Here is a 27500-nt window from a genome sequence, read left to right as displayed (position 1 = left end):
GTTGGAGGAACTTCTCTGGGTTCTTGCTGCCACCATGTCCATTTTGTTTACTACGAGCCTCCAAAATGTTCAAGCACACACCCGGAGGAGGCATTGTTGCCACGTTTGGACTCTGTTAGGAACAAAAAAGGCAACCTTCATACAGTATGGCTGCATAACAAGCTAACATTGCTAATCTGCTAGTCCTGGTATGTTAAATCACACGTGGTCTGTGTTCAGAACAGGAAGAACCAGTTTAAGAGCCATTTTAAATGTTAAAGAGGAGAATTCTGTCTCTTTCTGTACTTCAACTCTGTACTTTTAACATTCCTATGCAGAAGCTGCAAAGTCATTGTTTGTCTTTTATTCCTTATTTATTGCTGGTTAACATGAGCGCTCCTTCAAAATAACTAACTAACCCTAGACTAAGAAAAAGTGCACCGTTCCTGGACTTCTTTAGCGCTGCAGGATTGACGTCTGCTGACTTCAGAGCAGCTTCAGGCAACATGACGTAAGATTCCAGCTGCAGCAACATGTTGCATTTGCATGTTAACATTTAGCTGCTCATTTTCCTAAGAGCTCAGTTCTGCATGGACTTGTTGTGGAGCATTATTGGGTGTGATTTGGTGCTCCCAGCATGGAGCGCTGTCACATGAAAAGCTGATTCATTCAGAGCTTTAAATTACAGCCTGGAACACCATTTAACATCGATCCATAGGTGATCTAACCACTCGTACCACTCGTGGAAACTATCAGTCTGTAACAGTCACGAGGACGCGTGTGCATATGTGATGGAGTCATCAAGACCTCGACATTTGAGGACGGGAACATCGATGCTTAAACGTATGAGAAGTGTCGGCAAATGTTGCAGTCAAGCAAAGTGAAACTGGACACTGAAGAAACATGGAAGTACAAATACTGACACAGGAAAAGATGAAAGCATTTGGATATGGGCTTGTTGACAGGATCTACTCACCAAAAATGGCATATTTGAGAGGCCAAAAGATATAATTCAATAACAGCTCTGGCTCATTTTAGATCCCCTCAGTGGGTTAGTCACCTCTAGCACCTGAGTGACTGCCTTTGGTCTATTTAGTGCACGTGTGCCCGAAAACTAAACCAGTAAATTCCATAGAGGTTATGGAAATCTTACCTGAGCTGCTCCAAAGTGAAGATTGAGCAAGTGAGAATAGAGAGGCTGCATCTTAAAGAGCCTTTAAATGCCTATAAATGGAGGGGGAGGAGAAGCTGCCTGTACTGCCCCACCCACAGGCTGACTGTGACAGGAGGGCAGACAGCCAGGAGGGCAGACAGGCAGGAGGGCAGACAGGCAGGCAGGAGGAGAAGACAGGCAGGAGGGAGAGAGAGGCAGGAGGGCAGACAGGCAGGCAGGAGGGAAGACAGACAGGCAGGAGGGCAGACAGGCAGGAGGGCAGACAGTTCAGGAGGCAGGCAGGCAGGCAGGAGGGAAGACAGGCAGGAGGGCAGACAGGCAGGCAGGAGGGAAGACAGACAGGCAGGAGGGCAGACAGGCAGGCAGGAGGGAAGACAGACAGGCAGGAGGGCAGACAGGCAGGAGGGCAGACAGGCAGGAGGGCAGGCAGGCAGGCAGGAGGGAAGACAGACAGGCAGGGGGCAGACAGACAGGCAGGAGGGCAGACAGCAGGAGGGCAGACAGGCAGGAGGGCAGACAGACAGGCAGGAGGGCAGACAGACAGGCAGGAGGGAAGACAGGCAGGAGGGAAGACAGGCAGGCAGGAGGGTAGACAGGCAGGAGGGCAGACAGCAGGAGGGCAGACAGGCAGGAGGGCAGACAGACAGGCAGGAGGGCAGACAAGCAGGCAGGGGGAAGACAGACAGGCAGGAGGGAAGACAGACAGGCAGGAGGGAAGACAGGCAGGCAGGAGAAGACAGACAGGCAGGAGGGAAGACAGGCAGGAGGGCAGGCAGACAGGAGGGAGGACAGACAGGCAGGAGGGAAGACAGACAGGAGGGAAGACAGGAGGGCAGACAGACAGGCAGGCAGGCAGGCAGACAGGAGGGTAGACAGGCAGGAGGGCAGACAGACAGGACGGCAGGCAGACAGACAGGCAGACAGGAGGGTAGACAGGCAGGAGGGCAGGCAGACAGGAGGGCAGGCAGACAGACAGGCAGGCAGACAGGAGGGTAGACAGGCAGGAGGGCAGGCAGGAGGAGGGCAGACAGACAGACAGACAGACAGACAGACAGGCAGGCAGGAGGGCAGACAGGCAGGCAGGAGGGCAGACAGGCAGGGTGTGTTTTCATAAACAAGCAGAGTTCCAGTGTTCAGGCTGGAGTCTGCTGTCAGGACAGAGTTCTGGTTCTGGTCAATGATTGATCCAAACATCTCCCTCATGGTGCAGTAGAAGCAGCCTTCAAGCCTGTGCTGACGCGCTCGTGTGAAGCTTAAACTCACCGACAAAAGTGAGGCATAAATGAAATGTTGGATAAACTCCAACATTCAGGAACTTCAATAGAATCAGAACTCCTTTTTTATCCACTAAAAGGTTCCAAAGAAGTTATTGCACGGATCCAAGTGGCCCTGGGGGCCGGTGTTCCGGCTTCTGTTCTCTCTTTTGCTGCTGTTGGCCTGCAGCAGTCTAGAGAGCCGATGTTCTGGCTGTGTGTGTGTGTGTGTGTGCGTGCGTGCGTGCGCGTGTGTGTGTGTGTGTGCGTGCGATGTGTGTGTGGCGTGCGTGCGTGGTGTGTGGGTGTGTGTGCGTGCGTGCGTGTGTGTGTGTGTGTGGTGTGCGTGTGTGTGTGCGCGTGCGTGCGCGTGTGTGTGTGTGTGTGTGCGTGCGTGCGTGTGTAAAACCAGTGAGTCCAGACTAGGTGAATTGTGATGTGGGAGGACTGTAGCCAATGAGGAAGTGAGCAAACCGGAAGCAGCGTGATTCCAAAGAAGGCCTCTGGAGCTGCTCCAGGATGTTCTCCGTCTTATTCCATGTTGTGTGTTAGGGTTTGCAGTTGTTGCTACACTTCTTCTGCATTTTTGTGAGGTCACGTGTGACCACACAAGGTTTCTGGCTTGGAGGACAAGAATCGGGATGTGAATCTGAACCCGCTCTGAGATCATCAGAGGGCATCACTGACATCTTATCTCCATGTTTGAGGTCTCTAACAGATCAAACATCTGCGTACGTGTGAACCCCTTCGGACATTTTGAAAACTTTGCTATTTGCTTGGTTTCTTTTCAAACTGCCAGATGTTATTTAATCTAAAGTCCCACTGGTTCCACAAAGACCCTGTTCCATGGGTGGGACGGCAGGGTGCTAAATCTCTTAATGTGTTTTATTATTATATTAACGACAATAATTGGTGTGATTTCATCTTGGATCTGGTCTGCTGGAATCACATCCAAGAACTAACTTTAATTAATATCTAATCCATTTTTGGGTCGTTAACATCATTATAAAATCATTTGTCCACCCTGATAACCCACCAGTGGAAGAGGATGTGAGGCTGTAGACCAGCAGGGTTAGGGTTAGGGTTAGGGTTACCTGGGGAGTTAGGGTTGGGTTAGGGTTAACCTGGTGAGTTAGGGTAGGGTTAATCCGGTGAGTTAGGGTTAACCCGGTGGGTTAGGGTTAACCTGGGGAGTTAGGGTTAGGGTTAACCTGGTGAGTTAGGGTTAACCCGGGTGAATTAGGGTTAGGGTTAACCTGGTGAGTTAGGGTTAGGGTTAACCTGGGGAGTTAGGGTTAGGGTTAACCCGGTGAGTTAGGGTTAGGGTTAACCTGGTGGGTTAGGGTTAACCCAGTGGGTTAGGGTTAGGGTTAACCCGGTGAGTTAGGGTTAGGGTTAACCTGGTGGGTTAGGGTTAACCCAGTGGGTTAGGGTTAGGGTTAACCCGGTGAGTTGGGGTTAGGGTTAACCCGGTGAGTTAGGGTTAGGGTTAGGGTAACCCTAACACACAGGCACACACACACACAGGCACACACAAACAGGCACACACACACACACACAGGCACACACACACAGAGTCACACACACACACAGGCACACACACCAGGCACACACACACACACAGGCACACACACACAGAGGCACACACACACAGACACACACACACACAGGACACACACACACAGGCACACACACACACACACACCACAGGCACACACACACACAGCACACACACACACACACACCACACAGGCACACACACACCACGCAGGCACACACACACACACACACACACACACACACAGGCACACACACACAGAGGCACCACACACAGACACACACACACACACAGAGCACACACACACACAGACACACACACACACACAGAGGCACACACACACAGACACACACAGGCACACACACACACAGCACACACACAGACACACACAGGCACACACACACAGGCACGCACACACACACACACACACACAGGCATGCACACACAAAGGCACACAGACACACACGCAGGCACACACAAATGCAGGCACACACACAGTCACACAGGCACACACACACAGACACACACACACAGCACACACACACACACACATACACAGTCACACAGGCACACACACAGGCACACACACACACGCAGGCACACACACAGACACACACGCAGGCACACACACATACACAGTCACACAGGCACACACACACAGACACACACACAGCCACACACACACACACATACACAGGCACACACACAGGCACACACACACACGCAGGCACACACACACACACACACACACAGGCACACACACAGGCACACACACACACATACACAGGCACACACACAGTCACACAGGCACACACACACACGCAGGCACACGCAAACGCAGGCACACACACACACACGCAGGCACACACACAAACGCAGGCACACACACACACACAGGCACACACACAAACGCAGGCACACACACATACACAGGCACACACACAGTCACACAGGCACACACCACACACGCAGGCACACGCAAACGCAGGCACACACACACAAACGCAGGCACACACACAAACGCAGGCCACACACACACACACACACACGCAGCACACGCAAACGCAGGCACACACACACACACACAGGCACACACACACACATGAGTATGCAGCGGCCAACGTGCACTGGAACACACAGGTCAAAGGTCTCCTGATCAGTAGGAGAGTTGCTTTCACATGAGCGAACAGCCGTTCCAGGTGACCCCCCCAAAGAGCTGTGGAGGGGCCGCAGATACCGGAGGGGAGGGGAGGACACAGGTGAGGCACGCACGGTCACAGGTGCTGCCCAGCACTTCCAACAAATACACAAAGTTTTACAAAACTAGAAATATTTTAGCATTTGAGCCACGTGAAACGTCATCTTTGGAATCATCAGCTCGGAGCCCCTCAACGTTATTTTCACACACAATGAAACAGAGGATTTATGACTCTGGCCCAGTGAATGATGTGTTTACACTTGATTATCTCGTCTAATATCCCTCACAACCCACCAGATATTGAGCTTAGTACCTTAAAAGTACTGATTTATTGGTAGTTAAAGTCACTAAGTTGTGGATGTAGAACAAACTTCAATGATGAGAATCAAACATTTGTTTTACCCAATTTCTTAAAATAATTATCTCCAAAATGTTCAAGCACACACCCGGAGGAGGCATTGTTGCCACGTTTGGACTCTGTTAGGAACAAAAAAGGCAACCTTCATACAGTATGGCTGCATAACAAGCTAACATTGCTAATCTGCTAGTCCTGGTATGTTAAATCACACGTGGTCTGTGTTCAGAACAGGAAGAACCAGTTTAAGAGCCATTTTAAATGTTAAAGAGGAGAATTCTGTCTCTTTCTGTACTTCAACTCTGTACTTTTAACATTCCTATGCAGAAGCTGCAAAGTCATTGTTTGTCTTTTATTCCTTATTTATTGCTGGTTAACATGAGTGCTCCTTCAAAATAACTAACTAACCCTAGACTAAGAAAAAGTGCACCGTTCCTGGACTTCTTTAGCGCTGCAGGATTGACGTCTGCTGACTTCAGACCAGCTTCAGGCAACATGACGTAAGATTCCAGCTGCAGCAACATGTTGCATTTGCATGTTAACATTTAGCTGCTCATTTTCCTAAGAGCTCAGTTCTGCATGGACTTGTTGTGGAGCATTATTGGGTGTGATGTGGTGCTCCCAGCATGGAGCGCTGTCACATGAAAAGCTGATTCATTCAGAGCTTTAAATTACAGCCTGGAACACCATTTAACATCGATCCATAGGTGATCTAACCACTCGTACCACTCGTGGAAACTATCAGTCTGTAACAGTCACGAGGACGCGTGTGCATATGTGATGGAGTCATCAAGACCTCGACATTTGAGGACGGGAACATCGATGCTTAAACGTATGAGAAGTGTCGGCAAATGTTGCAGTCAAGCAAAGTGAAACTGGACACTGAAGAAACATGGAAGTACAAATACTGACACAGGAAAAGATGAAAGCATTTGGATATGGGCTTGTTGACAGGATCTACTCACCAAGTGGCCCTGGGAGCAGGTGTTCCAGCTTCTTTTCTCTCTTCTGCTGCTGCAGGCCTGCAGCAGCTGATATTCTGGCTGTGTGTGTGTGTGTGTGAGTGTGTGTGTGTGTGGGGGGGGGGGGGGGGGGGGGGGGGGGGGTAATGTACTAATTACTTCTTTAATTACTGTCCCTCTGACAGTAATTAAGTCATTCTCCTCTCAGCAGGACTCAAACTACCTTTCCTTTCCTCCGTCACTAGGTGGCGCTCTAACTGTCCTAGAGTCTACAAACAGCGCTGACTGGACCACGGCTGTTCCCAACAATATTCCAGAAATCCCTTTAACAATATCGCCCTGATCACATCCTGCTGGGCTGAAGGTGATGAAGACATTTTTCAGTCTTGACTTGGATCACATAAAAATGTTGAGTTGTTGTTGAACTCCTCAGGAAGTTTGATAAGAATCACTGATGAGAAGCCAATTAAATAATTCACAGATTAAATGACGCCTTTAATCTGCCGCTGCTCACCTGGTGTATCCAGTTATAAACATTAACTCTGAGATTTGAACCCTTTAATGTATAAATCAATTAGTAAATACATGAAAAAACAACAAGATTAGACAAAATTGGTTGGTTTTGAAGCGCCGCAACTCTGGTGATCTTGAGTTTTTCTTGTAATTTAATCTGAATAGTGGCTTTTGTTAAAGCACATTTAATATTAATGTAAAACATTGATCATAAACATTCGTAGACCACAGCTGATAATGACCTTAATTACAGTGAGTCCTCATTAATGTGTGAATGCCATCAGGCTTTGAACATCAGTAAAATCCAGCGGCTGGACAAAATGTACGATTAAATAATGTGTGTTGTTCCTTGAAATCAGGTTGTGAAAGATAAGCTAAATGACCTGCGTGTGTGTGTGTGTGTGTGTGTGTGTGTGTGTGCGTGTGTGTGTGGGGGGGCTCCTTCCTCTACTTCCTGCGATTGTGGTTCGGATCGTTTCCTGTGTTCAGCCAAACAACGTCTCTCTCCAGGGTTGTCCTCCTCGGCAGCGTTGAAGCGTTTTAAACACACAGGTGTTACACACGTGAGTCATGTATGTGTTTATTCACTTCCTGCTTCCAACAAACGACATGTTTTGGCTCATTTTGGCTCATTTTACAGGACTTTCATGTTCCTAAACAAAACCCACTTCAGTGGCGTGACGGGTGTGAGCTCATTCCGTGGTTGTTTATTTCAATAAAATCCTGTCCTTCCCCCGAGGGTGGGGGTCACAGAGTAACCCCACCCCTAACTGCCGTGGCTCTGAGACTCTGACCTCTGCGTGCACAATACGTGTGCACACTTGGAGCAGTGAACCGGAGACATCTGGAGGAGCGTCACAACACTGCAGGTCCGCCATTGTTTTCTCTTCCAAAACGGAAGCGGTGAGAATAAAGGACCCGTAATTGTTGCTGAACATGGTTTCCGCCTTTGGTTCGTGTCCCAAACAGGATGCAGGAGCATGAATGTTGGGTTCAGCGCCACTTCCCTTCGGCGCTTTTACCACACGCTGGAAAAACTGAAGGAGCTTTTGGATGCCACTAACCTATGGATATGCTGTTGATCTCCCTGTGGGTGCTGGTGTCCACCGTCCAGGGCAGCTCAGGGGCTGCACAGGAGACGCTCTGCACCCCCAACACCTGCTTCACCGTGCACACGCTCAGGCTCAGCTTCCAGATGGCCCGGCAGAGCTGCGAGCACAGCGGAGGTTACCTGATGACAGTGAGAGACCGAGAGGAAGAGAATGTGCTCCGCTCGCTTCTCTCCAACATCCCCAGACGTCACCAGGAGAGGACACAGACGTTTTGGATCGGACTAAAACTGCACAAAGGAGACTGTGTGCTAGCCTACCAGCCCCTCGGGGGCTTTAAATGGATATCTGGAGAGGAGGACTCCTCTTACTCCAACTGGGAGAAACAGCCTGCCAGCACATGCACAGAGGAGAGATGTGTCAGGGTTCTTCGTCCCTTTTCAGGAGAACCCCACCTCAGATGGACCGCCGGATCCTGCAGAAGGCCCAGTTCTTATGTCTGCAAGTTTTATTTTAGTGGAATGTGTAAAGCGCTGGTACTGTCGGGCCCCGGGCAAATAGCCTACACGGCCCCCTTTTCAGAGAGACCGCAGCACTACAAAATGCAGCTGCTGCCCTTTGGAACGTATGCGGACATTTCATGCAGCGACCAACAGTCTCACCTGTCCGTGTGCAAAAAGACAGAAGACGGGTTCAGGTGGAGCCACCCGGGTCCGTTCTGCAGAACAGGAAGCCCAAACTGCGCCATCCACAACGGCGGATGCCAGCATTTGTGCCAGCAGGCTGCAGGCGAGCTGCGCTGCTTGTGTCAGGACGGCTACAGCCTGGAGGAGGACGGGCTGTCCTGCAGGCGGGGGGACGCGTGCACGGAGCACCTCTGTGAGCACCACTGCCTCCCTGGAGGGGCGGGACACTCCTGCACCTGTGCAGACGGCTTCCAGCTGGACGCTAACCAGCGCAACTGCAGCGACATCGACGAGTGCACGTGGGCAGCCTGCGGGCAGCATTTGTGCATGAACAGCCATGGCAGTTACACGTGCGTGTGCACGGACGGTCACCGAATGGCGGACGGCGGATGCGTTCCCGTGGACGAGTGCGAGCGGCTGCAGTGTGACCACGGCTGCTCCGACACCGGCGGCTCCTTGTCCTGCTCCTGCCCGCCAGGTTTCTCTCCAGCTCAGGACGGCCGCTCGTGTGTCGACCTTGACGAATGCACCGACGACCTTTGTCCCTTCCAGTGTGTCAACACCGAGGGCAGCTTCAGGTGCACCTGCCCACAAGGCTTCCTCGCCGAGAGCGACGGCTTGACTTGTCGCCAGGAAATGGGCGAAGCTGCTGCGTCCGATGCCCAAGCAGAGGAGGGAAGGTGGGAGAACGTCTCCGAGCCATCGGGCAGAGCCACAGGGGAGCCGCCGCCGCCATTTCCTGTCCATCCGGTCAACTTCAGCGAGAGCCAGCAGCGCGGCAACGCGTCCTTGTCTGCAGACCTGGCTGGGATGCTGAACTCCAGGGTGCTGCTCTGCGTCCTGGGATCAGTCCTTCCTCTGCTCCTCTTGGTCGCGGTCACTCTGGCAATCGCGATTTTCCGTTGCAATCGATCCAAGAAAGAAGCCAAGAAAGCGGCGGCCACAGACGGGTACTGCTGGGTGTCCCCGGGTTTGGATCCACGCCTAGAAAAACTGTATGAATCCATCCTGACAGATGACCTTTGACCCCCCACCACCCCGACGGGCTGCATGAATCTATTTATTGGTGTTTTTCTTTAAACAACATTCTCTTCTTCTGGATGAGGAATATGAATATTATTACTGACTGAATAAATAAATAAAGTTGTACAAAAGCTAAGCCAGTAAATCCTGGGGAGGATTTTAGACTCCTTGATTTTTGCCCAGAGATCAGCTGGAAATCAGGAAAATAGACGTTGGTATGTAGCAAATTTTGAACGAACGAGAGGAGAGGAGAGGAGAGGGGGAGGAGGGGGAGGGGACGGGTCCGGAGGGGAGGCGTCAGAGGAGGGCGCGAGAGGAGAGGAGAGAGGAGAGGAGAGGACGAGGAGAGGACGAGGAGAGGAGAGGACTCCGAGCGGGAGGGGAGGGCGAGGGGGCAAGAGGGTTGAGGATGGGAGAGCGACGAGGATAGGGGGGGAACGAGAGGAGGGGAGGAGGACGATCGGGAGAAGGAGAGGAGGAGGAGAGGAGAGGAGAGGAGAGGAGCATGAGGGAAGAGGAGAGGAGCAGGAGGTGAGAGGGGAGCGGGAGGTGCCCGGGGAGATGAGGCGAGGGGAGGAGAGGAGAGGAGAGGACCGAGGAGGAGGAGAGGAGAGGGAAGAGGGAGAGGGAGAGGGAGAGGGGAGGGAAGGGGAGAGGAGGAGAGGAGAGGAGAGGAGGAGGAGAGGAGAGGAGAGGAGAGGAGAGGAGAGGGGAGGGGAGGATGGGAGAGGAGGAGGATGGGAGATGAGGGGAAGAGGGAGAGGAGAGGAGAGGAGAGGAGAGGAGAGGAGAGGAGAGGAGAGGAGAGGAGAGGAGAGGAGAGGGAGAGGGGAGGGGAGGATGGGAGGGAGAGGAGATGAGGGAGAGGATGGGAGAGGAGAGGAGAGGAGAGAGGAGAGGGGAGGGGAGGGGAGGGGAGGGGAGGGGAGGGGAGAGGAGAGGAGAGGAGAGGGGAGGGGAGGGGAGGGGAGGGGAGGGGAGAGGAGAGGAGAGGAGAGGAGAGGAGAGGGGAGGGGAGGGGAGGGGAGGGGAGGAGAGGATGGGGAGGAGGGGAGAGGAGAGGAGAGGAGAGGAAGAGGGAGGGGAGGGGAGGGGAGGAGAGGAGAGGAGAGGAGAGGAGAGGAGAGGAGAGGAGAGGAGAGGAGAGGGGAGGACCTGATCACAGACTGATCGATCAAAGACCTGATCGATCACAGACCTGATCCGATCAGACCTGATCGATCACAGACCTGATCGATCACAGACCTGATCCGATCAGACCTGATCCGATCACAGACCTGATCCGATCAGACCTGATCGATCACAGACCTGATCGATCACAGACCTGATCCGATCAGACCTGATCGATCACAGACAGATCACAACTGACTCACGGATGGAAGCAGGAGTCCAAATATCAGGGAGGATCTTTCATGGCTGACGTTTGTTGTACAGGGGCAGTCGGGGCTGTTTGTAGACTCGAGGACAGTTAGAGCGCCACTAGTGACGGAGGAAAGGAAAGGCTGCAGGATCCTATTGGTGTTGGAGGATGGAGGTAGATTGACCCCCCCCCCACACACACACACACACTCAAAGCCGGAACACGGCCCCCAGGGCCACTTGGATCCGTGCAATAACTTCTTTGGAACCTTTTAGTGGATAATAATGGAGTTCTGATTCTATGGAAGTGCGGCTTCCTGAATGTTGGAATTTATCCAACATTTCATTCGTGTCAGCACAGGGTTGAAGGCTGCTTTTACTGCACCAGGAGGAAGATGATGGGCAGTCGGGGCATTTCCTGCCCCCCCGCCCCCCACCTTCAAGCTTATCTCTTTTCCGCCCTGCTCTAACTTCTTTGTCGTGGGGGGGGGGGGGGCTGTTGCTTCCTGGGGTGGCCCCTGAATGTCCAGTATCTGATCTGTAGCGCCCACGGAGCAGCAGCGCCTCCGGTCCCGTCTGCCGCCACCATGGCCATTTGGGTCTCAGCCCTTTTTTTACTCTCCTTTAGAGCTGGATTGTGCCTGGGACCCGGCAGCAGGTGTCGGCCCTTTTGTGGCAGAAGTGGCTGCATCACCTTAAACCGAGACCGAGTGGACTTTAAAGGTGCGGAAGACGCCTGCTCCAGCAGCGGCGGGGAGTTGCTGGCGTTCCAACGAGAGGCTGCCGATGAAATATTGAGCCTTTTGAGGCAAGAACTGCACGGAAACGTCTGGATTGGGTTGCGGTTGCCGGCTGGCGTCTGCAGCAACCTTTCAACGCCACTGAGAGGCTACAAGTGGACCTCAGCAGACCTTCAGAGGAGCTTTATTCCACCCTCCAGCATCTGGAAAGGCAACACCACTGTCTGCTCTCCCCACTGTGTGTCGCTTTCCAGGGACCAAAGGTGGGCGGAGCGGCCGTGTTCGGACACGGCTGATGGATATCTGTGCACAGCGAGGCTCCGAGAGCCGTGCCGGGTCCCAGAGCCCGCAGCCCCAAAGGTTCTCCGGAGCTCCAAAGGCTGCTCCACCGGGCCCTGCGGGCAGATATGCACGGATGTAAAGGGAGGCTTCAAGTGCTCGTGCTTCCCTGGATACGTCCCGGACAGCAAAGCCCCAGAACAATGTAAACTTCACTGCGCACAAGAGAAATGTCCTGCGTCCTGCGAAGGCAGCGCGGGGGAGTCGTGCCAGTGTCCCGACGGCTTCATAGCCAGCGACAGGTTCTGCCACGATATCGACGAGTGTTCGATGGAGGGGTGTGAGCACGAGTGCAGCAACACTTACGGAAGTTTCCAATGCTCGTGCAGACAAGGCTTCGTGCTGAAAGATACCGTCAAATGTGTCAATGCAACTCAGGGAGTCACGGGCCCCCCGCCCCCCCCCCCCCCCCCCACCCCCGGGCCCCCACCCCCCCAACATGCTGCTGGCTCTTCTGGCACCGGCGCGGCTTCCTCGGGCTTTGGATTTTCATCACTTTGACTGTAGTGGCCTCCGTATTGGGGATTGGCTTCTACGTGGTTCGGAGGCACAGAGGCAGAGCTGGAGCCGGCAGGCGGGAGTCCGGCGTTCCGACGGCTCCGAGGCCCGAGCTCCCATGATTGGGAAAACCGCTCATTCACGTTTTCTTCTTTCATCCAATGAGAAATACAATCGAAGCTCTGGGCGACTTTGGGCCAACACTGCTGCTGGTTACATCTCCAGGATGAACAGTCCTGAGCTTTTGTTCCAACGTATATTTTGATTCAATTGTTAAGAATAATTAAAGCAAAGATAGAAGCTTTGAGTGAACCCACAGTAAATGTGAGTGGATTGGGAATGTCTGCCCTCAGCAGGGGGTCCTAATGATGTGACCACAGAATGAACGCACCTTTTCTGCTGTAGAATATTAAATACAGTAATTCGACAGAAACTTCAGAATAAAGTGAGAACCGACCCGACAGCGACCCCTACTGTCCGTTTCTGCACGTTGCGCTTCATCTTTGAAGGCAAACGGGAAATAAAAGATTTTCAACCACAACTTTCAAAATCCCAGGATCTAGAAACAACATTAACTATAGATACATACAATATTTTGATTACATGTCTATAGATTATTAAAGCTATATGTGTTTATAGCTATATCTTATGATAAGTGATAAAACAGCGGATTAGAATTTGGAATATAGCTTTTATATGAGTGATATTTCATCTGTTGCCACTAGGGAGCGCTACTAAAACCTTCTTTGCTAATAACTAATTATCGATGATCACCTATTGCACGTCTGTCTGTCTGTCTGTCTGTCTGTCTGTCTGCCTGCTTGTCCGTCTGCCTGTCTGTCCGTCTGTCTGTCTCCCTGCCTGCCTGCCTGTCTGTCTTTGCTACATACCAACGTCTATTTTCCTGATTTCCAGCTGATCTCTGGCAAAAATCAAGGAGTCTAAAATCCTCCCCAGGATTTACTGGCTTAGCTTTTGTACAACTTTATTTATTTATTCAGTCAGTAATAATATTCATATTCCTCATCCAGAAGAAGAGAATGTTGTTTAAAGAAAAACACCAATAAATAGATTCATGCAGCCCGTCGGGGTGGTGGGGGGTCAAAGGTCATCTGTCAGGATGGATTCATACAGTTTTTCTAGGCGTGGATCCAAACCCGGGGACACTCACAAGCGCGCGTGTGTGTGTCCTCTCTCTGTGTGTATCACATATCTATTGAGAGAGAGAGAATACACAATAACTGGATCACTGGGTGAGGGGCCGTCGCTGGGTGAGGGGCCGTCGCTGGGTGAGGGGCCGTCGCTGGGTGAGGGGCCGTCGCTGGGTGAGGGGCCGTCGCTGGGTGAGGGGCCGTCACTGGGTGAGGGGCTGTCACTGGGTGAGGCGGGCCGTCACTGGGTGAGGGGCCGTCGCTGGGTGAGGGGCCGTCGCTGGGTGAGGGGCCGTCACTGGGTGAGGGGCCGTCGCTGGGTGAGGCGGGCCGTCGCTGGGTGAGGGGCCGTCACTGGGTGAGGGGCCGTCGCTGGGTGAGGGGCCGTCACTGGGTGAGGCGGGCCGTCGCTGGGTGAGGGGCCGTCGCTGGGTGAGGGGCCGTCACTGGGTGAGGCGGGCCGTCACTGGGTGAGGCGGGCCAGTCCAGTTCAGACCAGGACGCGCAGACTCAACCTGGATTTCACCAGATGTAACTTGTCTGCCAGGAAATCCGCCATCTTTCCCGCCCCCGTCAGCCAATCACAGCGGGAGGTGGTGACTCCATGAGGACACCTGACAGACTTTTAGCCAAAGGTTTTCTGTGAATTTGATTTTGGTCACAGCAACTTACAACATATTTTACTCACAAATGCGCCGCGTCGTTGTTCCTCAAACACAGAACAGGAACTATATTCATATACACTAATATTCCATATTTGCGAGCTAATAATAAACTACAGAAGACCGTAGCAGGCAGTACTATAAATAATAACACGTGTAACATAGGTTCTAGTTTTTTCAGCAAAGACAGAAACGCGTCAACAACGTGATCTAAACACGGAAGTTGTCGCTTCTTCAGCCAATCAGAAAGAAGGCGTCAGCGGACCGCAGCGCGTCATTGGGCTAAAGGCTTTAACCTTCCGCGTTGCCCTATAAATAACAACAGCACATGTGGCCGTGAGGTCTCTGCGTCACGCAGCTCGGCCCGCAGAAGCGTCCAGACAGCCGGAACCACTGCTCCTACCAGCGGCAACATGTCGGTCGACAGCGTCTTCAGGACCCGCTCTCTCGGCGTGGCCGCGGAGGGACTTCCGGATCAGTACGCCGACGGTAAAGCGGCTAAGGTGTGGGAGCTGTACATCGGGGACACGCAGAGCAGGACGCAGGAGTACAAGAGCTGGGTGGTGTCTCTGCTGAGGGACAACGGCGTGCGGAGGGGCTGGATGTCGCCTGCGGGACAGGGTAACGCGTGACGCGGTGCTTTACACGCTCTTCCGGCCGTGAACGCGGCGCCAGGTCCGCAAACGCAACTTTTCCTCCATATGGAGTCGGAACAACCGGGCCGCTGTCATTATTACAAGTCATAACACATATAATAAAAAACATAATAATAATAGCAACAGTAATAACAACAATAATAAATAATCAATAACAATTAAAAGAAACAAATTAAAAGGAATCATAACTGAGTTTCAAGGCAGCTTTCAGATTGTGACAGTTAAACGTCATGATTGGAACCACATGCAGAGTTGCAGCCCGGGACCGGGACTGGTCCTGAGCCCCGGGACCGGCCCTGGGCCCCGGGACCGGGGTTCTGTGACCTCCTGCTGTTTGGACTCGTCCGTCTAAATGCAAATTCTCTTTTTGGTTTAATTGTCTGTCGAACATCATCTCACTGTTTTCCCCACTTGGCCGACAGAGTTGCCTCTTCGGTGAACGTGTCGACACCAGTCTTATCTCACAAATCCCTTAATAATTGACTGTTCTGCGCTGTTGACACGGAGGCTCTGAGCTGTTGTTCAGGGTCAAGCGGGGAAATTCAGCTGAATTCCTCATTCCTGCAGCCACAGTTGTGATTCCAGGTTTCCTAAATGATGCCGGGTCGAGATTTTTGTTGGGATTCAACAATTAAAGACGTGTGGAGTCCCTAAAGCGGTCCAGTCCATCCTGTTTAGGTCAGCCAGGTTCTCTTCTGTGTGACCTTTGACCTTTGTTTCTCCATCTTGCAGAGTGGATTCCATCATGTTGGTAGAGGAGGGGTTCGATGTGGTTAGTGTGGACGCGAGCGACAAAATGCTCAAGTACGCGCTCAAGTCCAGATGGGAGCGGAGGAAGGAGGCAGCTTTCGACCAGTGGGGTACGCTGTCCCGCCTCACGCTGAACGTCTGATTGTTCTTTGTGGCCCAGGCAGGGACACACCGGGCCGGGGGCCACGCCGGGCCGGGGGGGGCCTCGCCGGGCCGGCGTGGCCCCCGCCCGGCGAGGCCCCCGGCCCGGCGAGGCCCCCCCGGCCGGCGAGGCCCCCCCCGGCCCGGCGAGGCCCCCGCCGGCGAGGCCCCTGGCCCGCTGTGGCCCTGCCTGTCCACCTCCCTTGGTGTTGCTCGATCATCGGGTGGTTGTCTCCTCAGTGATTGAAGAGGCTAACTGGCTAACGTTACCGGAGGACATCCCAAAGCCCGGAGACGGCTTTGACGCCGTGATCTGTCTTGGCAACTCGTTTGCCCACTTACCAGATTTTAAAGGTGAGTGATGGTTTCATATGTGTAGATGATTATTCTGATATTTCTTATCGATCAGCGGAACCTCTAGAATAATTCTGTCTCTCTTCCTCAAACCAAATCTGATCAAATCTTGTTGAATTACTGGCAGGAGACCAAAGTGACCAAAAGTTGGCGCTCCAGAACATTGCCAGTATGGTCCGACCCGGCGGAATCCTCATCATTGACCATCGTAATTACGACTACATCCTGGAGACGGGCCGAGCCCCGCAGGGCAAAAATATCTACTATAAGGTACTGAACGGCTGCTTCACGGTTCAGGAGAGGAGGCGTCTCGGTAGTGTTGTGGTGCCACACCTCAGCGAGTTTAACGGCTCCACCTGAGCCAGACAACTTCATCGGGCCGTGGCTACGGGTGTTCTTACGCCCTGAGCACGAATCAGGGCGTAAAACTCTTATCTTCAATTGTATTATGAAACAAGCCAACACAGCCTTGACTAGTTAAATGGAAATAAAAGAATTCCACCTTGAGATCACCCAAAAAAACAGGGACTACTTTGTTGTTGCAAGAACTTTCGTTTCAAGAACTTTCTATCTTCTTAGCCTTCATCTTGCCTTCCATGGACTGTTAGTGCACTAAAAGCTGTGAGTGTTCTGAGAGACACCAGGAGTAGGTCCAGAGAGCCGGGCCACGTAGCGGTCCTGACAGGACTCTCTCCAGGACTCTCTCCAGGACTCTCTCCAGGACTGTCTCCAGGAAGTGCTGATTAGACAGCGTCTTAACGTCCACTGTTTGTCCTCACAATAACCCACAAAGCACTTTATTTCCATTTTCCGCCTTGTTGTAAAGACCAAGAGTTTATTGTTTATTGAGTAATATCACACACAACACCTGTAATAGACACTCATTCGAGCTAAGAACCAATCAGATTCACCTTTCTGTTTAATTAATTCTGCTCAGACATTACAGGGAATGAATGTGAGACAGGGGGTTAAAGGTCACAGGATCAATGACACAGAGCCCACAGGAGGATGTTAGCGAGGTGGTGTGATTGAGCTCCGAGCTGCACATTAGCACAGAGCAGTAAGCACAGCCCACATCAAAACAGCAGCTACAGCAACAGCTGCAGTGGTAGCAGCAGCAGCTACAACAGCAGCTACAGCAGCAGCAGCAGCAGCACAGCAGCAGCAGCTACAGTAGCAGCTACAGCAGCAGCTACAGCAGCAGCAGCTACAGTAGCAGCTGCAGTAGTAGCAGCTACAGCAGCAGCAGCTACAGCAGCAGCTACAGCAGCAGCAGCAGCAGCAGTAGCAGCAGCAGCTACAGCAGCAGTAGCAGCAGCTGCAGCAGCAGCTACAGCAGCAGCAGTAGCAGCAGCTGCAGCAGCAGCTACAGCAGCAGCAGCTACAGCAGCAGCAGCTACAGCAGCAGCAGCTAAGCAGCAGCAGCTACAGCAGCAGCAGCTACAGCAGCAGCAGAGCAGCAGCTCAGCAGCAGAGCTACAGCAGCTAGCAGGCAGCAGCTACAGCAGCAGCAGCAGCTACAGCAGCAGCCAGCACAGCAGCAGCAATACAGCAGCAGCAGCAGTAGCAGCAGCGACGCAGCACAGCAGCAGATACAGCAGCAGCAGCAGCTACAGTAGCAGCAGCTACAGTAGCAGCAGCAGCAGTACAGTAGCAGCAGCAGCAAAGCTACAGCAGCAGCAGCTACAGTAGCAGCAGCTACAGCAGCAGCAGCAGCAGCAGCAGCAGCTACATAGCAGCAGCAGCTACAGCAGCAGCGCTACAGTAGCAGCAGCAGCTACAGTAGCAGCAGCAGCAGCTACATAGCAGCAGTACAGCAGCAGCAGTAGCAGCAGCTACAGCAGCAGCAGCAGTAGTAGCAGCTACAGCAGAGCAGCAGTAGTAGCAGCTAAGAGTAGCAGCAGCAGCAGTAGTAGCAGCAGCAGGCGTACAGTAGCCAGCAGCAGCAGCTACAGCTAAGCAGCAGCAGCTACAGTAGCAGCAGCTACAAGCAGTAGCAGCAGCAGCAGTAGAGCAGCAGCAGTACAGTAGCAGCAGCAGCAGCTACAGCAGCAGCAGCAGCTACAGTGCAGCAGCTACAGCAGCAGTAGCACAGCAGCAGCAGCAGCAGTAGTAGCAGCAAGCTACAGTAGCAGCAGCAGCGCTACAGCAGCAGCAGCTACAGTAGCAAGCTCGAGCAGCCAGCAGCCACTCTCTAGAAGCCAGCAGCAGCACTCAGCACAAGCTAAGCAGGAGCAGAAAGAGAGCAGCAAATAGCAAGTAGCAGCAGCTACAGTAGCAGCAGCAGCTACAGCAGCAGCAGGCAGCTACAGTAGCAGCAGCAGCAGCTACAGTAGCAGCAGCTACAGTAGCAGCAGCAGCTACAGTAGCAGCGCAGCAGCAGCAGCAGCTACAGTAGAAAGCAGCTACAGTAGCAGCAGCAGCTACAGTAGCAGCAGCTACAGCAGTAGCAGCAGCAGCTACAGTAGCAGGCAGGCTACAGCAGTAGCAGCAGCAGCAGTAGTAGCAGTAGCAGCAGCAGTACAGAGCAGTAAGTAGCAGCGCAGCAGCAGCTACAGTAGCAGCAGTAGCAGCAGCAGCAGTAGCAGCAGTAGCAGCAGCAGCAGTTAGTAGCAGTAGCAGCAGCAGCTACAGTAGCAGCGCAGCTAAGTAGCAAGTAGCAGCAGCAGCTACAGTAGCAGCAGCAGCTACAGTAGCAGCAGCAGCAGTACAGTTAGCAGCAGCGCAGCAGTAGTAGCAGTAGCAGCAGCAGCTAGTAGCAGCAGCAGCAGTAGTAGCAGTAGCAGCAGCAGCTACAGTAGCAGTAGCAGCAGCTACAGCAGCAGCAGCAGCTACAGTCAGCAGCAGCGCAGCTACAGTAGCAGTAGCAGCAGCTACAGTAGCAGCAGCTACAGTAGCAGCAGCTACAGTAGCAGTAGCAGCAGCAGCTACAGTAGCAGCAGCAGCTACAGTAGCAGTAGCAGCAGCTACAGTAGCAGCAGCTACAGTAGCAGCAGCTACAGTAGCAGTAGCAGCAGCTAGCGTGTGTCGTATCCTGTGGACTCTTGGGATGAAATTGTGAACAGCAGAAATCCGTCATTATGATTTCCGTTTTTGCTTCTCTGACAAATTCCTCAAGCTTTTCTCCATCCAACGTCAGCGTGATCGTCTGGGGCTCCAAAGGTAATCAGTGGCTATAGCCTGAGCGGGACCCCCCGACGCCCCCCCCGACCCCCCCTGGCCACCTCGGTGCTCAGCCACGTTGGGAGGAACTTCTTCCTTCATCAGATGAGGGTTTAAGCCTCCGTGTCTGTGTTGCAGAGCGATCTGACCCAGGACATCGCGACCTCGGTGCTGTGGGTCAACAACAAACCTCACATGATCACCCTGGATTACACCATCTATGTGCCCAAAGCTTCCCTGCACAGCCTCCCTGAGGTCAGGTAGGTCAGCACTGTCCCAGCAGGGGGCCTCACGCAACGCTATTGTTCCAAATGAAGGCGATGCCCCCTGCAGTTTACTGGGTCAGCAGTGTGTGGAAGCTCTGGAAACATGCTGCAAACGTGTGTGTTTGTGTGTCTCCCATCTCGGCGCTGCCTTACACAACAAGAGCGGCTCCTCTCTGATGCTTCTCTGCTCTGTTTGTCCTCCTCAGTAAATTCCGTCTCTCCTACTACCCCCATCGTTTGGAGAGCTTCAAACAGTTGATGTCTGAGGCCTTTCATGGAAAACTGGAGCACCAGGTCTATGGAGATTTCAAAAGCTACTCCCCAGGCCAGACGGCGGCGCCGCCATGCTACTTCATCCACGTCTGCAGGAAGACGGCCTGAGAGCCAGACCAGGTCCTCGTCCCCGTTAGGCCAGAACCCCTCCGTTTGCTCTGAGCTGCTTGATCATGTCAGCTCATTATAATCACCTTTATAGTTGGTGCAGGATCCCCAAACCAACAGAAGTCTTAAAACCCGTCGTGTTGTTCTGCTTTGATTTGACACGACTCGCTTTGATGCCTTTGGTCTCGTTTGCTTTGCTGATGGAATATTGGAATCACCAGGAATGGTCACAAATGTAAAACGACGCTTAGCAGCCATTTTGTTTACAGGAGGCATAAATGACAGCCAATCAGAATCTGTGTTGTTGGGGTCATTTTAGTTGTGATTCTGAGCTCAGGACTATTCTGGCCTGCTGCCACATCTGGGACTTCACATCTGCTCTGGCTACATTTGGACTTTCTGAGTCCTCGTGCTAAACTGAGTCTAATCTGATCATTTTGGAGCATTTCCGTTGGGACGATGGTCCAGAGGCTGTCCCTCAACCCGAGGACGGACAGCTGCACTTTTGAAAGAAAACGTTTTCTAAAGAAAATAAAGAAACTTGAAATTATTTTCTCATTTATAGTTAAAGTTTGATCTGAAACCAAATGATAAAGACCAAATCGTCTGGGTGACGTTACCTCATTAAGAGGTCGTCAAGCTGTGTCTTAATATGTCGACACTGATTATTGCGAAAAGAAAGTACAGAAATAAATGTATTGAAAACGTGACGTTGTGTTTTTACCACGGCATAAATGGAATTACCATCTGTATTAATCTGAGTATGAGGTGGCTTCAGGTGGTGTCTTCTGTCGCTGCTCTGGCTCTTTGTTCCCGTTTAACGCCTGCGAGGAGCCGGGGGCCACCTGTGGCCCCCCCCACCTTCATGCGGATGAGTGCAGCATATGGCCACCAGGGGGCGACAGTGTTTTAGCGTCCAAACCCCAAATCAAGTTCATGTTCCTCTGCGCAATAGTTGCTCAGGAGAGAATAGCGATTTTTACAGGAGGGCTCATACACACGCCGTCATACACACGCCGTTACACACGCGCCGTCATACACACGCCGTCACACACGCCGTTACACACACGCGCCGTCATACACACGCCGTTACACACACGCCATTATACACACGCCGTCATACACACACCGTTATACACACACCGTCATACACACACCGTTATACACACACCGTCATACACACGCCGTTACACACACGCGTTAGACACACGCCGTCATACACGCGCCGTTATACACACACCGTCATACACACACCGTCATACACACGCCGTCATACACACGCCGTCATACACACACCGTTATTACTGTGTAGTTAATCCCCCCCGCATGTAAAACACCCCGACAATCTTTTTCCTAGGTTTGGGGTATCGTGTACTGGGCCTGGGTGTGCTGATGCTGATGCTGATGCTGATGCTGATGCTGATGCTGATGCTAATGCTAATGCTGATGCTGATGCTGATGCTAATGCTAATGCTAATGCTGGTGCTGATGCTGATGCTAATGCTAATGCTAATGCTGATGCTAATGCTGATGCTGTCCCTTTATGCTGCTGTAAACCACAAACTGAAGCCCTGAGCGCCAGTGAAGCTCCAGCTGCTCCTCAGACGTTGACGGATCTTTCCTGCCCCGTCTGTCTGACATCTGAACGTGGGCTTGCTGGTCATCGGCGATGCGTCTGGAGCTCATCTGGGGTCTCAGATTTATGCTATCAGACAACCGTGTGAGGAGCTGATACACAAAGCAGATGTGGGAAGTGTTTGCCAGATGTGGCTGATCTGCTACGCTTTGCTCCATTAGGAGAGTCAAAATGGTCAACCATGACCGGAGGATCCCGTTTCACCAGGGAGGAGAAACAAAACTATGGTTCTCAAAGTCATACTGAAGAGCCTCTAAAGGGAGGAGAAGAGCTTCAAACTCGTGTTCCAAACCCATTTAGCTTTATATTATATTATTATATAGCATTTTTAGCTTTAAAATGCTACACACCTTTAATCACTGCAGAATAATCAGATGTTCCACACACACTTGTGTAACTGGACATGAGTGAAACATCTGGAGAATTGATTAAAGGCTCATTGGTTGTTGCCCTGTTGCTACTGGAAACCAGTCAGATGACCCAGAAACTGTAACATTCCTTTCTTGCTTCCAAAAGAACTGTTGCTAATGTGATGCTATTCAGTCTCGGTTCCTGGTCCTGCCCCGTATGAAAGTTAACAACTCTTTTACTCAAGTCCTGTTGAGGTTCTGGCTAGAATATTACATACATGTTGTGTATAAAATGTGCCTTTGAGCAAGGGCAGGTATAAAACACATTTATTGACCTTTCATACACACCACGGCACCAAAGTCTGCTATCTTTCCTCATCCTGGGACTGTCTGCTACTGTCGGGCGGATGGGCGGAGCCAGACCCAAGCAGGCCTGTGATTGGCTAGCAGACAGTGTGGCTCTGGAATATTACACAAGTGCTTTTACACTCTCATCCCTCCGTCATCTATAGCTGTTTATTTATCATGATGAAGAAAGATGGAAACTCAACACAGAGGTTCTCTGGAAGGGACTCAAACCCACAACCTTTGTGCTGTGAAACATTTGAATGGCTGTACTCAAATTCTGGAGGGTGTTTTAGCAGAACTGAAGGTGAGAAACAAGCAACAAAAACCTCCCAAAGGAGCCAGAAACCAGAAGAAACCAGAAGGACTCCAGACAGGTTGACCAGAGGAGAGACAGGTGGACCAGAGGAGACACGGGTGGACCAGAGGAGAGACAGGCTGACCAGAGGAGAGACAGGCTGACCAGAGGAGAGACAGGCTGACCAGAGGAGAGACAGGTGGACCAGAGGAGAGACAGGCTGACCAGAGGAGAGGACAGGTGGACCAGAGGAGAGACAGGTGGACCAGAGGAGAGACAGGCTGACCAGAGGAGAGACAGGCGGACCAGAGGAGAGACAGGCGGACCAGAGGAGAGACAGGCGGACCAGAGGAGAGACAGGCGGACCAGAGGAGAGACAGGTGGACCAGAGGAGAGACAGGCTGACCAGAGGAGAGACAGGTGGACCAGAGGAGAGACAGGCTGACCAGAGGAGAGACAGGCGGACCAGAGGAGAGACAGGCGGACCAGAGGAGAGACAGGTGGACCAGAGGAGAGACAGGCTGACCAGAGGAGAGACAGGCGGACCAGAGGAGAGACAGGCTGACCAGAGGAGAGACAGGCGGACCAGAGGAGAGACAGGCGGACCAGAGGAGAGACAGGCTGACCAGAGGAGAGACAGGCGGACCAGAGGAGAGACAGGTGGACCAGAGGAGAGATAGGCTGACCAGAGGAGAGACAGGCGGACCAGAGGAGAGACAGGCTGACCAGAGGAGAGACAGGCGGACCAGAGGAGAGACAGGCTGACCAGAGGAGAGACGGGTGGACCGGAGGAGAGACAGGTTGACCGGAGGAGAGACAGGTGGACCAGAGGAGAGACGGGTGGACCAGAGGAGAGACGGGTGGACCAGAGGAGAGACGGGTGGACCAGAGGAGAGACAGGCTGACCAGAGGAGAGACAGGCTGACCAGAGGAGAGACGGGTGGACCAGAGAGAGACAGGCTGACCAGAGGAGAGACGGGTGGACCAGAGGAGAGACAGGCTGACCAGAGGAGAGACAGGCTGACCAGAGGAGAGACAGGTGGACCAGAGGAGAGACAGGCTGACCAGAGGAGAGACAGGCTGACCAGAGGAGAGACAGGCGGACCAGAGGAGAGACAGGCTGACCAGAGGAGAGACAGGCGGACCAGAGGAGAGACAGGCTGACCAGAGGAGAGACGGGTGGACCAGAGGAGAGACAGGTGGACCAGAGGAGAGACAGGCTGACCAGAGGTGAGACAGGTGGACCAGAGGTGAGACAGGACATCCAGACGTCTCTCCTTGGCTGCTCCAGCTGCCAGATGATGGTTGGATGTCCAGATGTTAGGGAGGGAAGGAAGGTCACGACCTCTCCATAGATCCAGTTGGTCTCAAAGACGTCAGACAACTGTGAGACGAGGACGTCCCCCCCCCTTTACTGATGGCATCCTCCCTGGGGGTGGGGGTGGGGGTGGGGGTGGGGGTGGGGGTGTGTATCAGTGCACGTGCGTGTGTGTGTGACTCTACAACGCCGCCTTCATCCCCGGGGGTTTTCAGAAGTTGCCACGGCCGGGTCATGTGATGCGTCATGTGACGCGTACACAATGTCCGGGTGTTTGTGTAATAGTGCTCTGGACTGAGCCCAGTGGACGTCTGCTAGCATTTATAAAGTCGTAATGACGGAGCGGCTCGCTCCAAGACTCAGCAGCAGCTCGGGGATTTTCCGGCCCTCCACTCTGGTCCTGGCCCAGGACCCTGTTTGGACAGGGTCCTGGCCCAGGACCCTGTCCAAACAGGGTCCTGGGCCAGGACCCTGTTTGGACAGGGAGGCTGGAGATATTGAATGCGTTGTCTAGAGTTACGCAGGGGGACAGACTAATCCAGACTTGGCCCAGGCTTTCCCACATAAACGGTGCCTGCACGTGCACGTGTGTGTGCGTGTGTTTGGACCCGGCGGTTCCAGTAAAACAGGCAACATCCTCATGCTGAGCAGAGGGTCTGAAGAACAATCAAGCCTGGCGAGTGAAGGAAGCAGGCTGTCCGGAGGCCCCAACTGGACAACGCTCAGCTTTGTTTTGGTTCCTGTGAACTAATAAATGACAAAGTTCCTCCTAAAACCATCGGCGTACGAAGTCGTGCACATGAGAAAATACGAAAATGAATAATGGCTACAGGCCTTCGTCAGAGAGCAGCTTGAACACAAAGACAGATTAGTGGGGGAGGGGGGGGTGCTTCTGAAAGCTCTGTGAGCTCAAGTGAAACACTGAGATCACTGAAGAGGTGGAGCAGTTAGCTCATAGCTTCACACCAGCTTCCTAAACAACCCTAACCCTAACCCTAACCCTAACCCGAACGCTAACCCTAACCCGAAACAACCCGAACCCGAACCCTAAACAACCCGAACGCGAACCCTAACCCGAACGCTAACCCTAACCCTAAACAACGCTAACCCTAACCCTCTAACCCTAACCCTAACAACCCTAACTCTAACCCTAAACAACGCTAACCCTAACCCTAACCCTAACCCTAACTCTAACCCTAACCCTAACCCGAACCCTAACCCTAACTCTAACCCAAACAACCCTAACCAACCCTAAACAACCCTAACCCTAACTCTAACCCTAACCCTAAACAAAGCTAACCCTAACCCTAACCCTAACCCTAAACAACCCTAACCCTAACCCTAACTCTAACCCTAACCCTAACCCTAAACAATGCTAACCCTAACCCTAAACAACCCTAACCCTAACCCTAAACAACTCTAACCCTAACCCTAAACAACCCTAACCCTAACCAACCCTAACTCTAACCCTAACCCAAACAACCCTAACTCTAACCCTAACCCTAAACAACCCTAACTCTAACCCTAACCCTAACTCTAACCCTAACCCTAAACAACCCTAACTCTAACCCTAACCCTAACTCTAACCCTAACCCTAAACAACCCTAACCCTAACCCTAATCCCTGGAAGACTGAATAGCTGATAGGACAGCAGGGTTTGGAGGTGTGAAGACCACCTGCTGGCTGATGAAGATGTGAGCTTTAGGCCGGTGCTGATGATGGCAGACTTCATGTTCCAGGCATTAGGAAGATCTCAGTCAGTGTGGTCCTGCCTTGTTCAGACACCTTAAATCATTGGCTGGTGGCATCATCTACAGGTGCCTCACCTGTGGACCACCTGCTGGCAAACCAAAAAGGCCTCCCACATTCCCGAGTGTTGATCTGGAAATCAGGTCCTTTATTTTCAGCCTTTGCTTTATGAGCACTCATCCAAATAATCGTAGGTCCTGACCTGGACAGCAGCAAGGGAATCTGTCCTGTTACTGGTGCCCATGAGCAATGCCCCCGAGGACCAATGTCCACGAAGAGAACGAAGATATTGGAACGGGTTTCTGGTGGTTTGGATGGTTGTTTAGTAGTCAGGAACCTCTGACACGGGTCATCACGTTAAGTAGGCTTCTTGGCCAACTTGTTCCTCGTTAATTACTTGAATAATACGAATGATGGATTCTGGGGCATCAACCTGAAGAGCAGCTTCACCATTTAATCACTTTCTTCTTTTCAATATCCAAATCTGCCATCGAAGGAGAAACAAGTGCTATGTTCGATTGGATCAGGACCCGAAGGCAGGCAACACGCAGCCGAGGACGGTGTCTGAAGAGCGCCTTTATTGAAGGTGATCAAGAACTGTTCCATCCACAGGAGGCGATGAGACCTCGACAGAGTCCAAAAACAAGTCCACAAGGCAAATTCACCACAATAGTCTCGTCACAAGGAGTCAGGGTTTAACGAAGGGGACGAAACACTCCAACGCTGGCAAACAGGAGTTGGGTCTTTAAATAGGAGGCTAGATTACCGATGGGCCGCAGGTGCGGCGCCAGCTGGGGCTGACGCACGGCTCCACCACGCCCCCTGCAGGAAGAACCCAGCAACAACGCTCCCAGAGGCTGGGAACCCAACAAGTCCTCCATGGTGGACATAAAACATGAGGAAACGTTGTTCTATGTGGTCAGAGTCCTCAGGTAAAAGAGGGAACTCTGGGAACTGACGGACAGGACCACGAAGGAACTTGATAGAAATCAAGATAAACAGAAGGGAACTGATGAGCACTGACTCGATGGAATGCAGAATGATGTGTGTTGAAATCGGTGCCCACATGTGTTTCCCTAAGCTCATGAAACCGACCGGCCTACTTTTAATACAACCAGATGTCTGAGCTGCCTTTATTAAAGTCCTGAGACCAGATTTCCTTGGTCCAAAGGGAATTTTGGATCAACAGCCACAAATGGAAGATTCATGCTTCCTGCCTGTGAGTTGTTGTCTGGTGCACGCTCGCTAGGGAAGGTTGGGCCTGCGTAGAGATTCAGACCAAATGTGGGGTCAAAAATTGGATTTTAGAATGACAGCAGGAAAAAAGCCAAGAGTTTGTAATGCACTCTAAAAATAAAGTAACTAACACACAGAAAGCCGTGGTTCTTCTCAGGAAACTGCTGCTATTAGATTCCTGAGAAAAGGCACTTAATCAAAGCTAATAGGGTTAAAAAATGTGAACTTTGACCTGTATTAACATTGGCTAAACATTAAAAAATGCATCGACCAAAACTACAAACAAGCAGTTTCAGAACCAGACATGTTTTTTGGTGCAGCCCTGCACAAAGGAAGTTTCTTTGGTAACTGTTACATTG

The 27500-nt window shown here is 52.2% G+C and overlaps 3 protein-coding genes and 1 long non-coding RNA gene across 7 annotated transcripts in view; 2 read left to right on the top strand and 2 right to left on the bottom strand.

Annotated features, from left to right (window-relative positions):
- Positions 1-2561, bottom strand: part of LOC130540094 (calpain-1 catalytic subunit-like) — a 15385-nt gene extending 12824 nt beyond the window's left edge. For 3 of the 4 annotated variants that reach the window (XR_008954309.1, XM_057058991.1, XM_057058993.1), the window contains exons 1-2: positions 1133-1220; positions 1-112 (exon numbers count right to left, since the gene is read on the bottom strand). The exon at positions 1-112 is cut by the window's left edge and continues 143 nt beyond it. Coding sequence is in view for 3 of the 4 variants with exons in the window: in XM_057058991.1 (XP_056914971.1) it covers positions 1-112; positions 1133-1183 (163 nt within the window). In the remaining variant the exon portion in view is untranslated. Of the gene's footprint in view, positions 113-1132; positions 1221-2416 lie in introns of those variants that run through there. The other variant, XM_057058992.1, reaches the window with a different exon arrangement.
- A 5000-nt stretch (positions 2562-7561) lies between these two features.
- LOC130540341 (complement component C1q receptor) lies at positions 7562-9886 on the top strand. The gene is made up of 2 exons (XM_057059412.1): positions 7562-7861; positions 7962-9886. Exon 2 carries the CDS (start codon positions 8059-8061, stop codon positions 9751-9753), a length of 1695 nt encoding a protein of 564 aa, XP_056915392.1. The 5' UTR covers positions 7562-7861; positions 7962-8058; the 3' UTR covers positions 9754-9886.
- A 3768-nt stretch (positions 9887-13654) lies between these two features.
- LOC130540188 (uncharacterized) lies at positions 13655-14654 on the bottom strand. Its single transcript, XR_008954326.1, has 2 exons — positions 14526-14654; positions 13655-13899 (listed from the first exon to the last, which is right to left on the bottom strand). It is a non-coding gene; the product is annotated as an uncharacterized LOC130540188 (long non-coding RNA).
- A 135-nt stretch (positions 14655-14789) lies between these two features.
- On the top strand, positions 14790-20916 carry gnmt (glycine N-methyltransferase). The gene is given in 7 exon segments (XM_057059161.1): positions 14790-15093; positions 15096-15120; positions 15888-16015; positions 16287-16400; positions 16528-16670; positions 19701-19822; positions 20035-20916. Coding segments are annotated over 7 exon segments (888 nt in total). The 5' UTR covers positions 14790-14912; the 3' UTR covers positions 20210-20916.
- The last annotated feature ends 6584 nt before the right edge of the window (positions 20917-27500 follow it).

The sequence above is a fragment of the Takifugu flavidus genome, chromosome 16 (assembly GCF_003711565.1).
Source record: "Takifugu flavidus isolate HTHZ2018 chromosome 16, ASM371156v2, whole genome shotgun sequence".
Taxonomy (NCBI): domain Eukaryota; kingdom Metazoa; phylum Chordata; class Actinopteri; order Tetraodontiformes; family Tetraodontidae; genus Takifugu; species Takifugu flavidus.
This window is presented reverse-complemented; position numbering and strand designations above follow the sequence as displayed.

Bases quoted from the DNA above. Each gene is read 5' to 3' on its own strand.
- LOC130540341 (XM_057059412.1), top strand. From the start codon at position 8,059: ATGGATATGCTGTTGATCTCCCTGTGGGTGCTGGTGTCCACCGTCCAG.